General features: G+C 36.3%; 1 protein-coding gene across 1 annotated transcript in view; it reads left to right on the forward strand.

Annotated features, from left to right (window-relative positions):
* The window catches only part of MRE11 (MRE11 homolog, double strand break repair nuclease), a gene marked incomplete at both ends in the record, with an annotated part of 68,221 nt that overhangs the window by 12,075 nt on the left and 41,334 nt on the right, over nt 1–14,812 (forward strand). Inside the window, 6 exons of the mRNA XM_079708582.1 lie at nt 3,100–3,187; nt 4,510–4,651; nt 7,528–7,642; nt 11,737–11,922; nt 12,407–12,578; nt 14,191–14,271. Coding sequence (XP_079564708.1) covers nt 3,100–3,187; nt 4,510–4,651; nt 7,528–7,642; nt 11,737–11,922; nt 12,407–12,578; nt 14,191–14,271 — 784 coding nt within the window. The remainder of the gene's footprint in view (nt 1–3,099; nt 3,188–4,509; nt 4,652–7,527; nt 7,643–11,736; nt 11,923–12,406; nt 12,579–14,190; nt 14,272–14,812) is intronic.

Below are 14,812 nucleotides of genomic sequence, written 5' to 3' on the forward strand. Positions count from 1 at the left end.
AATTTTCCCAGTAGTTAATAGTTAATAGTTAAGTAGTTCTTTCAAGTCAATTAAAAAAAAATCCATGACTTAATAAAAAATAGGTAAAGAATATGGACATAGTTCATAGAAAAGGAAATAAAGTAGCATTTTAACATATTAAAAGAATATGAGGGGTTTCCCTGGTGGCGCAGTGGTTGAGAGTCCGCCTGCCGATGGGGGGGACGCGGGTTCGTGCCCCGGTCCGGGAGGATCCCGCATGCCACGGAGCGGCTGGGCCTGTGAGCCATGGCCACTGAGCCTGCGCGTCCGGAGCCTGTGCTCCGCAACGGGAGAGGCCACAGCAGTGAGAGGCCCGCGTACCGCAAAAAAAAAAAAAAAAAAAAAAAAAAGAATATGAAAGATGCAAAATGAAGTATACTGATATATTTTTCTCCTATAAGATTGCTATAGGTCAGTAATTCTCAGTCCTGGGTGCACATTATCATTACCTAAGAATCTTAAAAAATACTGATGCCCAGTCTCCAGGTCATTTAATCTCTCTGAGTGTGTCTTGGACATTGGTGGATCTTCAAATATTCCTAGAAAATTCTAACATGCAGCTAGGGTTTAGAACCACTGGCATAGATTGAAAAAGCTTGATAATGTATTGGGTTGGCCAAAAAGTGCCTTCGGTTTTTAAGTAAAAATAAAAGACACATTTTTCATTTTCACCAAGAACTTTATTGAACAATGTATTCACCCTTTTGTTCCACTACCTTCTGCCATTTTTCAGGCAACTTCATAATTCCATCTTCCCAAAACTTTTTATCTTTTTGAGCAAAGAACTGTTCCAGGTGCCTTTTACAGTCTTCCAAGGAATTGAAATTTTTTCCATTAAGAGAATTTTGTAAAGATCTAAATAAATGGAAATCCGAAGGTGCAATGTCTAGTGAATAGGGCAGATGAATCAGAACTTCCAGCCAAACTGTAACAGTTTTTGCCTGGTCATCAAAGAAACATGCGGTCTTGTGTTATCCTGATGGAAGAGTATGCGTTTTCTTTTGACTAAATCTGGATGCTTTTCGTTCAGTGCTGCTTTCAGTTGGTCCAGTTGGGAGTAGTACTTGTTGGAATTAATCGTTTGGTTTTCCAGAAGGAGCTCATAATAGAGGACTCCCTTCCAATCCCACCATACACACAACATCACCTTTGGATGAAGACCGGCCTTTGGTGTGGTTGGTGGTGGTTCATTTCACTTGCCCACAATTTCTTCCCTTCCACATTATTGTACATATCCACTTGTCATTGCCCGTCACAATTTGTTTTAAAAATGGAACTTTTCATTACATTTAAGTAGAGAATCACATGCGGAAATACGGTCAGGAAGGTTTTTTTCGCTTAACTTATGTGGAACCCAAACATCAAAGCGATGAACATAACCAAGCTGGTGCAAATGATTTTCAATGCTTGTTTTGGATATTTTGAGTATGTCGGCTATCTCCCACGTGGTATAACGTTGATTGTTCCCAGTTAATGTCTCTATTTAATCGCTCTCAACTTCAACTGGTCTACCTGACCAGGGAGCAGGGAGCATCGTCCAGTGAGAAATCTCCAGCACGAAACATCTCAAACCACTTTTGACACGTTCGATCAGTCACAGCACCTTCTCCACACACTGCACAAATCTTTTTTTTGCATTTCGGTTGCGTTTTTACCTTTCTTGAAATAATAAAGCATAATATGCCGAAAATGTTGCTTTTTTTCTTCCATCTTCAGTATTAAAATGGCTACACAAACCTTCACCAATTTTCATAAGTCTTTTTTTTTAAATGCACACTGATATGACAACTGTCACACACAATCTAACAAAATTGTTTCAAATGGAGTTAAAGACAACTAAGCGCTACTAGAGCCATCTTAGGGAAAAAACCGAATGAACCTTTTGGTCCACCCAGTATCTTGGTGGAGTAGGGGGAATTAGTCTCATGGATTACCATTGTACTATGAGTAAATCATACAACCTCTGTGGAGGGAAATTGGCAGTAGTTATCAGATTTACAGATGCACGCGTTCCTTTTGACCTGACAGTTTCCTTCTAGATATTTTCCTATACTCTCACAAGGGCAACTTTGTACAAGATTACTCACTGTAACAATATTTGTAAAACAAAAGGCTGGAAATTGTCTAAATGTCCATTGATAGGTAACTACTTAAACACATTATAATAATCCATGCAGTGTCCAGCTAAAATAAATCACAAGGAAGCTCTTTATGTACTGATAGGGAATGATTTATAAAGTATGTAAAGTGATAAAGGCAGGGGGCAGAAATCTATATTGTGCTACCATTTGTTTAAGAAGGAAAATGTATTTATTTGCTTTACAGGTATAAGATATTTTTGCACAGATACACTAGAATTTCCTAATGTTATTTGCCTCTGAGAAGAGAAGCTTGGTGACTAGGGGCAACAGAGGGTGGGAAACTTTGAGTCATCCAGGTAGTAAGTGATAGAGCTGGAGTTGTTTTTTTTTTGTTTTTTTGTTTGTTTTTTGCGGTATGCGAGCCTCTCACTGCTGCGGCCCCTCCCATTGCGGAGCACAGGCTTCAGACGCGCAGGCTCAGCGGACATGGCTCACGGGCCCAGCCGCTCCGCCATGTGGGATCCTCCCAGACCGGGGCACGAACCCGCGTCCCCTGCAGCGGCAGGCGGACTCCCAACCACTGCGCCACCAGGGAAGCCCAGAGCTGGAGTTTTTAATCTAGGTCTTTTGGATTCCAGAGTAGATGTATTTCTTCCCCTCCCGCTTCTACAAATAAAAACCTTTTATAAAGGCTTTCAAAATTTTGAAAGCCTACTTCCTATTAATCAGATATTCACATCTTTCATACAATTCATAAGCATCATATATTTGTATGGTTTTCTTTTAAAGTGTAGTACTTTGAGATCTTTTGAAACTTGAATTGAAATGAACTGCTGCCTAGGACTTAATTTTATTAAAGCTCCAAACTAGTGGTCATTTGCCAGCTAAGATCATCCAGTTTGCCTATAACTGTATTCATTTTTTGGAGGAGGATAACGGGGGAAACAGCTTTTGTCTCTTACAGAAACTTTTCTTTCTTTCTTTCTTTTCTTTTAAGGTTTCCATGGGTTAACTATGAAGATGCCAATCTCAACATTTCAATTCCTGTGTTTAGTATTCATGGCAATCATGATGATCCTACGGGGGTAATTATTGGGTTCTTAGTTTGTTGAAATTTTAGAAACAATCAGTTTAGTTTGTCTTTGGAAAGCATTCTTTCACTTCTTCCCAGCGATTTGTAGTCAAATTGAGTCAAAAGTTCAAATTGACTTTTTATCATTCATATAAGCTTTTATACTGCTTTTTTGATAATTTTTAAAAATCTGGAATAATAAATGGCATGTGACATAAACATTTATTTCATAAGTGCCAAGGTTAACAATAAGTAACCAGAAGGAGGAATAAACACCTAACATTTGTATAATGCTTTACAGTTTACCAAGGGCTTTTGTATCTCTTATCACATAAATCTCACCTGTAGGAAATGAGGGTTTCATGAACAGTTTTAAATCTAAATTAGATCATCTTATTTTCTGTTTGATATGAAAGTACAGACTGTCCCTAGTTTATGAGGGTTCGACCTTAGATTTTTCAACTCTACAGTGGTGCGAAATGGATATACATTCAGTAGAAGTTGCACTTCGAAGTTTGAATTTTGAATATCTTTTTTGGGCTAACGATACGTGGGAAGATACTTCCGTGTGATGCTGGGCAAAGGCAGCAAGGCACAGCTCCTGATCAGCCACATGGTCATGAGGGTAGACAGCTGCTACACTTACAACCATTCTGTACTCATACAGCCATTCTGTTTTTCACTTACAGTACATTATTCAGTATATTACACAAGATACTCCATACTTTATTGTAAAAGTATTTATACTTTTGCCCAACTGTAGGCTAATGTACGTGTTCTGTGCATGTTTAAAGTAAGCTAGGCTAAGCTATAATTTTCGGTAGGTTAGGTGCTTTAACTGCATTTTTGACTTAACAGTATTTTCAGTTTGCGATGGATTTATTGGGACCTAAACCCGTTGTAAGTCGAGGAAGATCTTTAATAATAGGAGTCCTAAAATAATCTCAAAATATCTTTTTGTTTTATCTGGTCATTAATGTATTATAAATCACTACTTAGCTAGTCTTTTTTTTCTCACCTCTTAAGAGGTCTGCTTAATATGACAAGGCACTGATTTCATGGCTGTTTTTTATTTTTCAGTGGACAAAGACATCATAAGTTTTGATGAAATGTTAACTTTGCATTTAGCATGTGATTCCAGTTGCAGTGGGTCACTTGTAATAGAAAAAAGATAGCGAATACTTTTATTATTGTAATTTTGTTTTGAGAAGACATTATCCTAATGTAGGTTTTTGTAACTACTATATAAAATATACTTTTAATAAGTAATAATATGATATGCAGATTACTTGTTTTTAGATATACATTTATATTATTTGAAAATATTTTGCATAGGCAGATGCACTCTGCGCCCTGGATATTTTAAGTTGTGCTGGATTTGTAAATCACTTTGGACGTTCAATGTCTGTGGAGAAGATAGACATTAGTCCGGTTTTGCTTCAAAAAGGAAGCACAAAAATTGCTCTATATGGCTTAGGTAAGATGGTTTTATTTTACTATTTATGTCAATAAATGTTTAAATTTTAAGCAGGTAGGAAATCAAATTCCGGAGTTAACTTTGCTGCTGTTTGGGGAAAAGTGAGGCAAATCTAATTATTCCTTATGGGTGACTTAAAAAAATGTAGGAAGCTTTTGGTAGAAATTTTTTAGTATTTTATAAGCACCAATAGTCCTTGATACTTTTTTTTTTTTTTTTTTTTTTTGCGGTACACGGCCTCTCAACTGCTGTGGCCTCTCCCGTTGGGGAGCACAGGCTCTGGACGCTCAGGCTCAGCAGCCATGGCTCACGGGCCCAGCCGCTACGCGGCATGTGGGATCTTCCCGGACGGGGGCACGAACCCTCATCCCCTGCATCGGCAGGCGGACCCCCAACCACTGCGCCACCAGGGAAGCCCAATACTTATTTTTAATAGCAGTTTTTGTGGAAAAATATTTTTCCTTTAGTATCTATTTACTGTTTATTTTTTCTTTCTTTTAGACTCAGATAAAAATCCTGAACATTAGCATTTATACAGTAATTAGAAAAACTGCATTTTGATATCTTGGAAGTCTTTGAAAGTTCTAAAGTTTCACTGTCCAATACAGTAATCATGTAGATGCTGGGCACTTGAAATGTGGCTAGTCTGAATTGAGATATGCTATAAGTATAAAATACACATCAGAGTTCAAAGACTTAGAAAAAAATGTAAAATACCTTTGGTATTTTGGGTTAAATAAAATATCTTAAAATTAATTTCACCTGTTTCTTTTACTTGTTTTAATATGGCTACTAGAAAATTTAAAATTACATATTTGGCACGTTTTAGTGGCTCACATGATATTTTTATTAGACAGTGCTAATCTAGAGCTATCATCTACAATGCTCAGAAAATTTGCTTTATCAGCTTCACTATCTTCAATTTATTTAGTGTCCAGTAGGTAAAAGCTTGTTTTTGCTAGGCTTTATTCCATATGAATGGAAGACTATTTTTAGAGTGCATTCAAAGGCTATTTTTTGTGTCTTCCTTGGATTATGTTCAGTTTGATTTGTTTTATGGATGCAATAGTTTTATTGATTTTGTGTGTATAGAGTATTATAAAAATTACACTTCACGTTAAACCAACCTTAAAGTACCGCAAGAGAAATTGAGAAAAAATTTCACACTGTAGCCTCTACATAGTTTTTATTATTTTTTGAATGACTTTAGTATAATAGAAGCCTTAGAAAATCTTATTTACTTCATTTCTCTTTGTGTATGTTTTTTAAAGAATAATTATGATGGATGGTTTATTTAAATACTTTCTCTAGGAAGCTTCTCTAGGAAGCTTATAGTCTTTGCCCAATTTTCATAATTTTGCCAACAAGTAGAAAAGCATCGTGGTTATCTATATTTTAGAGATACGGAAAATGAGATCAAGGAATTATGTCTGATTTTGCAAGTGATAGAGCAGGAAGTGGAATATGCTTTTTTTAAAAAACTACTAACAGGTATTTTAATCACTGTAACGTTAGGGATCGTATCTGCATAAAATGGTTGATCCTCCTACTTTCAGACTAAGGACAGATCCCATTATGCCTCAGTCACTGCCAGAAGCAAACTGCTTCAGTCATCTATTTTCTCCCAAACTCTCATCTCATCCTGTTCTGTTTTCCTTAACTGGACTCTGTCTCTGCCCTCCACCCACTCCTCTCACCCCAGCTCTGTATACTCTAGAGCTCTTTTTAGTTAGTTAGCAGATTCCCTCATTTCGTCAGTCTCTGAATGCTGCCTGTACTCTCTAACCCTCAGTGAAACTGAGTGGCCCCTGAGGTTACCGTGTCCCACGTAGTTCTCTCATGGCCTCTTATGGGCTTTAGGGCAGAAGGGGTGGAGGGCAAGTCACTGTTCTCCTTGCTTCCTACTGATACCTCCTTTCCTGCCTGCAAACACCCTTGAAGCTAATTGCCAACTGGCTAAACTGCCTTCTCCATTCCCTCAATTTTCTTACTTGCCTACCTTCCAATTTTGTCAGTGTTCTTAGTGCTTCGACACCCAAGTAGATCAACCTTCTAATGCCCTGGATTTTTTTTATGTCTTGGCTTTTTTGTTCCAGTTATATGTTCTGCATGCCACCATCTATTTCATTGGCCACACTAGGAATTCTTTTTAGATGCTAGACCTCTTCTAGCTCTTACACTTATGTGGTGTTGGCCTTTCTTCCCAGGCCTTCCCTAATCACTCCATAAAGTAGCAACCTTGTCCTCCCAGTGATAATCCCCATCTTAGCATCCTGACTTTTTTCCCTTTTATAATATTTAAAATTGCAATTTTCATGTTTAATTGTTTTTGTTGGCCTCCTTCACTAGACTAAGGTGATCCTTTGGGGAATAGGAAGAGTTATTTAAAAGTCATTAAATTATTAAAAAGCACAGTATTTTTATTTAAAACATAATATACATAAGACAATTATTTTTAAATACATTTTTAATCTCATCCCCTGTAATATCTCTTCCTGTGTATTTTACAATGTATATGTTAAATCAAAAGTACATATATACTTAGAATAAATAAAGGGAGAGTGGGAAACAATATTATTAGAAATTTTAATAAGAATTTGAGAATAGAAAACTCAAATTTTTATTCCACATTTTCCAGATCTTGAAAGTATATATGCTTGACCTGGAAAACATTCTTCAAATGCAACTAACTGCTTAGCAGCTGTCAGGCATGAACCTGGAACACGTTCAGTTGTAAATAATGATATCAGATTTCAAATATCTCTCTAATAGGAAAATGAAATGCTTAGAGAAGCACATAATTTAGAAGCAAAACATATTCATTTTTTAAAACTGAGTAAGAAACCACTTTTAAAATAATGTAATATCCATTTCAGGATCCATTCCAGATGAAAGGCTGTATCGAATGTTCGTCAACAAAAAAGTAACAATGTTGAGACCAAAAGAAGATGGGAACTCTTGGTTTAACTTATTTGTGATTCATCAGAACAGGTAAAAGTAGTCTCTGAAAATTTTTGAGTCAAGTATTGAGGTTCCCCAGATCTCTGTTTCCAAGCTTACCTATTTCAGTAAAATGCTCCTTATGCTTTGAAAGTTGTCAGTGCAGGATCAGGCAAGACTTCAATATGCATAGTGTGACTGCATCTTGAAATTGTTTTTAGTATATATTCATACTTACAAAGAATATTTCTAGCATATGGATAAGGTATACGAAGAACCATAAAATGAATAATCCTAAATTCAGAAAGAAGTGGAACATTACCAGTACCCTACCCCATGCCCTTCCCTGACCACATCTTTTTCCACAAACTCCGGAGGAAGCACTATCTTCAATTTTTATTTCATTTGTCCATAGCTTTTCTTTATTGTTTAATCACATACACATTCATTATGAGTATTTTTTATTTAGTTTTGGTATAACTGGAACACCATACTTTATATTTTGCAGTTGGCTTATTTTGTTCAACATTATGTTACTAAGATTCATCCATTTTGATGCTTAAAAGTGTAATTAATTTTCACTGATGTATACAGTTCAGCTTTCTCTCCTCTTAGTGAGTGTTTTGTGTTATTTCCAGATTTTTGCTTTTTAAAACCTTTCTGTTAGGAACATTCTTATAGATTTTTCTTGGTACATATATACAAGTATTTTTCCAGAATATTAAATATAGCTAGATCAACTTTCTTTTGTTAGTAGTTTTAAGAAATTTAATCTGTTGGCAGGGTGTAGGTTTGATTGAAAGGAATAGAGATTTGAAGAAGCAAGATTTATTATGTGATCATTATAGTAAAAAAAAGTGTGAGATGGTAACAGTGATGGTAGTGAGAATGATATGTAAGGGACAAAGCTGAGAAGTTATTAAGGAAGAATCTAAAGGGGTTTGGAGCCTGATTATATAATTTATTATTTATTGAACAGATATTTATTGACAGCAGAATACTCTGGTACTTACCCATCACTGGTACTTGGTGAAAGAAAGGCTTTAGGGGGCAGTCTTATGTTGCCTTATGTATATTCTTGAATAAACAGTGTGAGTTAAAGGAGGAGCAGTCCAGAGCTTTGATATGTGTGGTCTCCATATAACAAACTGGGAGTTTGTTCCTTCTCTTGCTGAGGGCTTTCCAGTTCTGCTACACTTTGTACTTTCCCAAGGTAGGGATAAGTCAGAAGGAACAATTATCAGCGATTCCAAGCCAGAATGAAAGTTTGGAATGGCAGCATTGGTAAGGGGAATGGGTAGTATAATGTTGGTATGGCTGGTTACTGGTGATGTTAATAATCTTGATCATTCAATTAAGGTGGTGTAGACCAGGTTTCTCCCCGTAGAGGTCCCATTTTCTACTTTGTAATTAATAAATATTTTGGGAAAAATACATTGAGACTATGTGAACATCCTGTTTCAACTTAAACTTTTGCCCACAAATTTTAGCATCCATTGGTGGATCTTGTTTCCAGCAATTAATACTGTGGTGGTGTTTCTGATTTTTTTTTCCCTCATTCTTTTTATAATTATTGATTGAAATTCTTCTGTTAGGAAAATTTGTCCCTTCTCATTTATTTACTTATTCATTCATTCATTTATTTATGTTATTGTGGACTCAAGGATGTTTATTTAATTTTTTGAGTTATAATCCAATCCTTTAATTTTTTGATGTTGTTGTTTTTGTTGCTCAGGTTGTTTCAGCTCTGACCATTGAGAGCTTTTTTACATTGGCTTCTATGTCCTTTCAACATGCCCTCTTCCTTTTTGTTTTTTGAGCATGTCCTTAACCTTCTAGTACCACAAGATGCTCCTGGCTCATCTTGTATTTTTCTCCTCAAGCCCTGGAATTAACCACTTCCCCAAGGAGCCCTAATTGCTTTTCTTGGAGAGTGGTATTTTGAAACCCAGATATGGCCACTAAATGTGCTTATTGCTACTGTGGGTCTCTTAGCCCTCATGACTAGAGTTAAAGAAATATATGTATATTCACTAATCCATGCATACATGTCTGTATGTATACATGTGTTAAAAAAAAAAAAACAAGCACGAGTTCATACTGATCCGAATCCAGCCCTACAGGATTCATTTTTGTCTTTTCTTATTTGTGACTTCTTTCTCTAACAGTTAGAAACCTCGATTGTATTATCTACGGTATGTTTACTTACTTTTTTCAATACTGGTTGACATAACAAAGTAATTTCAAAATTGCTGACCCTTGTATTATCTACGGTATGTTTACTTACTTTTTTCAATACTGGTTGACATAACAAAGTAATTTCAAAATTGCTGACCCATAGCCCTGTGAGAAACAAATTTGCCAGATAGGGTACAGTGTTTGTATGTTATTTTAGTTCTTAGCCTTACTATATCTAGTCAAAAACACCACTTTCTAAAGTTACTTTGGTCAGTTCCTTTCCCCTTACCCCTTCATTGTGGTTATAAGAGTTTTTTTGTAATGCTGTTAGGTTCATTTGTCATCCTCTGCATTCTTAGGTACTTCTTTTGTTACTGTTTTCAGGGTCTTATAAAAAACAGGTTTTCTCATATTAAGCGAGAATTCTTGAGCCTTTTACATTTTACTTAATTTTCCATTTGTTTCTATATGTGGACCAGTTTCTTTCTCTTGCAGCAAAAGAAGGTAAACCCTGAGCAATTTTGTCATGCAAAATATTTCCACAAAGATGTTTTGATCAGCTTCTAGGTCACAAATCAGAGTCAGCCCACCAGCATAATCTTCCCTTTTCCAGTGCTCCATTAAAGCATAGTTACATCATGTCGTATTTGAGTTATTCTGCATTTCTTCAGTAATTGTGATAGGATCATAACATTTTTTACATAAAAACGTTTTTTACATAAATATTCCTAGACACATGAGCTTCTCTGATTTCACTTCCTGCTCTTCCTTGCATTCATTCTGCTTAGCCACGCTGGTCTCCTTGCTGTTCTTGAACTCACTGAATACCTTCCCACGTCAGCACCTCTGCCATCAGCTCATCCCTCTGCCTAGGACTTTCTTCCCATGCACACCTGATCCCTCCTCTAAGTTCTCTGCTCATTTGTCTCCTGTCAGAGATGCCTTCCCTGACCACCCTTTGTATAGTAGCCTCCCTTTTCCGTGTAATTTTTCCCTTTATTTTTCTTTATAGCACCTGTCACTACCTGACAAATTATATATATATATATATATATGTGTGTGTGTGTGTGTGTGTGTATGTGTGTGTGTGTGTATGTGTATGCATATACATAAACATATTGTATTATTGCTAATTTCCCCCACAATGAGCAAGGACTTTGTTCATTGCTATGTCTTCAGTATTTAGAAGAGACCTGGGAAACCTGACACATAGTAGACACACAGTAAATATTTGTTCAATGAATGAATGTCAGTTTGCCTTAAGTGAATGCTGATTGAAGTATTTGAACACTTTTACTTAAATTCTCAGTGATATAAGTCAGTATTAGGGAAAACTTTTTTTTTTTGTCTTCCTCTCTTTGGGTTTTCACATATGTTTTAATAATAGCAGCTAATCTAGGTATAAAATGAGAGTTTGAAAATCACATATTCATACAATATTTTATTTAATATTGAAAACTCTTATCTCTGTAAGACTGACATTCTCATTATTTTTATAGTCAGTAAAAGAAACATGTTATTTAAAAAATGATGGAACATATTTAGAGTTTTGACTTTATTTTACAAAGCTTAGACTAAACTCACTTCCCATTTTCTGTACTCTGGTATACACTCAGACCAATTTATAGGTTTTTACTATTTTTAGAGCTCATGCTTTTCTGACTTTCCCATAGGGGGAGTTATTCCTCTCTAAAGCCTTTAGTGATCTGCGTCTCTATGTAGAATTGACTGCTTTCGCTTTTGAGGCTTCTACTTGTCTGTGTCCTGCAAGTTTGTAAACCCTTTGAGGGCAGGAATTAGATACTGTCTTTGCATCCCCAATCCCTTGAAAGTTTCTGGCATATAGAAGGGATGTAATAAACCTTTAGTTAATGGAGAAAGAAAGATCTATACAGACTTACGTATTATGAAGTTTTTCTATATCTCTGGACACTTATAATAATTTATTTTTAAAAATCTTGGCATAGGAGTAAACACGGAAGTACTAACTTCATTCCAGAACAGTTTTTGGATGACTTCATTGATCTTGTTATCTGGGGCCATGAACATGAGTGTAAAATAGCTCCAACCAAAAATGAACAACAGCTCTTTTACGTATCACAACCTGGAAGCTCAGTGGTCACTTCTCTTTCCCCAGGAGAAGCTGTAAAGAAGTGAGTAATTATTATAGTTTTTAAATCAATTAAAAAAATTGCTATGATAGTCTAACCATCTCATAGGCTCAAGGTACTGATGATGCTGTTATTTATATGATAGATTTATTCATAAAGATTGATCATTCAATACAGTCTTACTGTTTGCCCAGATTTTAAGCTATTTTCAACAGGAGAAGATCCCAATGGTATTAATGATTTTGCTGCTCATTAGGCCAATGCAAGGCTAATGTTTTTATTAATTAAATTTTAAGTTAGAGTGCTATAGGAAAAATGATGTATGAATGGATTTTATTTTGGGGAAGAAGAATGTTTAAGTTTTTTCCTGTGATACAACATTAAGATTAAATTACTAAAAACACTTTTTAAGGGTGTGATTTTATAAATAATTTGTAGAAATTTAGAAATATGATAGTTTTGATGTGCACATTTTCCTGAGGAAGTTTACAGTGTGACTATGCTTTCATTTCCCTCCTCATTTCAGACATGTTGGTTTGCTACGTATTAAAGGAAGGAAGATGAACATGCAGAAAATTCCTCTCCACACAGTGCGGCAGTTTTTCATGGAGGATGTTGTTCTGGCTGATCATCCAGACATTTTTAACCCCGATAATCCTAAAGTAACCCAAGCCATACAAAGCTTCTGCTTGGAGAAGGTAATTCTTCTAGATAAAGGTCATTGAGATCTACTTTAGTTGAGAGGTTATTTACCTTGAATTAAATACTTCAGTAGAGTAGAGGGAAGTCATTATATTTGTTACATTCTCATGAAGCCTGTAAGGAACCACTGTTGTTTTATAAATGAGTTCAGTTGTATCAAATTTTTTTCTTTTTTCTTTTTTTAATAGGGACTTCCCTGGCAGTCCAGTGGTTAAGACTTTGCCTTCCAGGGCAGGGGGAGCGGGTTCGATCCCTGGTCAGGGAGCTGAGATCCCACATACCTGATGGCCAAAAAACCAAAAACATAGAACAGAAGCAATATTGTAGCAAATTCAATAAAGACTTTAAGGATGGTCCACATAAAAAAACAAAAACAAAAAACCCAAAAAACTAACATCTTCCAGAGGGAGGGATGTTATAAATAGAAGAAACTTTGTTTAATTAAGCCCCTCTCCCAGATCCTTTCCACCTTCTCAAAAACATATACGTAATCTTTTCTCTTTTTATCCTGATTTGATAATTTGTTCATTTTACTAATGAAAGCAGGCAGTGGCTTTGATTGGAGAATGGCAGGATGTTATGGTAGATGAGGAGAGCCTTAGCCTCTCTAATAATCTCCATTACGCTAATAATCTCTATCACACATCCCTTTCACCCTGAAATCTCCCTCCAAATAAAATCTTAAAATGTGTGCTATGAACCTTGTCACTTCACTGTAAGTGCCATACTTCCCACCATGCAGATTGCCATCCCTAAACCACTGCGGAAATTCTAGAGCCACTATGAAGTTGGGTGAATGCATTTAATAATATGGAACTTGACAGCTTAATAACATTAATTACTGACACTTATTCAGTTCTTACGCTGTGTAGGCTCTTCTGCTTTACGTTTTATTCTTATAAAAATCATTATAATGATAATGATAATTATCACTGATATTCATTGGCGGCGTATATATTCTGGACACTGTTGACAGCATTTTGCATTTAATCCACTGAATGATGCTATAGGTCTGTAGAGTCTACCATACACATTTTATAGAAAGAGGAGCTGAACCTTAGATAAAGTAACTCGCCCAGTGTCACAGCTTACTAGCAACATGTAACTCACATAACTGGAAAGTTTAAGAGTTTGCTGGTTTCAGAAAGACTAGATCCAGAAACTCAAATTAAGTAGTTTTCTCTGTTTCTGTGTCTAGTTCTGTGCCACCCAGTCTGATGGTTTCTGTCTTAAGCTGTGCTATAAAGAAGGCATTTTCACGTGGTGGCCCACAGACTTACATTGTCCTTACAGCTGAAAGAATCATTTTTTCCCAGTAGTTCCAAATAAACCCCTAGCATTGAGTTTCCCTGGACTGAGGTCATGTACTTGTCCCTGAACCCAATCTCTGAGGCCAGGGAGATGGAAAATGAATGGATTGTCTTGGCTTAGTCAGGGAGCCCGGGGTCTCTCAATCTTGGCACAATTGACATTTTACTGGGTAACACTTTGTTGTGGGAGCTTGTTCTGTGCATGATAGGGTTTTTACAGGTCCTCTCTGACTTCAACCACTAGATGCCAGCCAGTAGTACCTCTTCCCTCTAGACATGACAATATCTTTATTTTGAGATTGAAGAAATGCTTGAAAATGCAGAACGGGAACGTCTGGGAAATTCTCGACAGCCAGAGAAGCCTCTTATACGACTGCGAGTAAGTCCTCTTTAGATAAATTCAACTTTATTGATTTTCAGAGGAGAGTATTGTACAGTTTACATGGATTTTTTTGTAAAAGTACCAAAGAGAGTACGTATAGTAAAAAGAGCAGTCATCATTGGTGGAAAGAATAATAAAGCAGCCAGGATTTGATTTAATCATAGTTTCATTTTTTTTTTTTTCTCTTATTTTTCTCATTTTCTAAATAGTCTATTGTATTTGATACGTTGGCTGTGCTCTCTGACTTCGTTTACTGTTCCCTTCTCTCCCTCCCTTCCAGACACTTGGCCTTCTTGTAATTCCTCAGATGCATCAGACATGCTCTCTCCTCCTCCAGATCTGCTCAGATGTCACCTCAGTGGGCCCCAGCCTAATTAAGATTGCAACCCCCATACCCTCTCTCCAACACTCCTGATTTCACTTCCCTTCTCTACTTTTTCTTTTCCTTTTTTCCCACGGCACATCCTCCTAACCTACTACACCCTATTTATTTATTTTGGTTATTTTTTGTCCTCAGTTACAAAACTATCAGCTCTAT

The sequence above is a fragment of the Hyperoodon ampullatus genome (assembly GCF_949752795.1).
Source record: "Hyperoodon ampullatus genome assembly, chromosome: 7".
Taxonomy (NCBI): Eukaryota; Metazoa; Chordata; class Mammalia; order Artiodactyla; family Ziphiidae; genus Hyperoodon; species Hyperoodon ampullatus.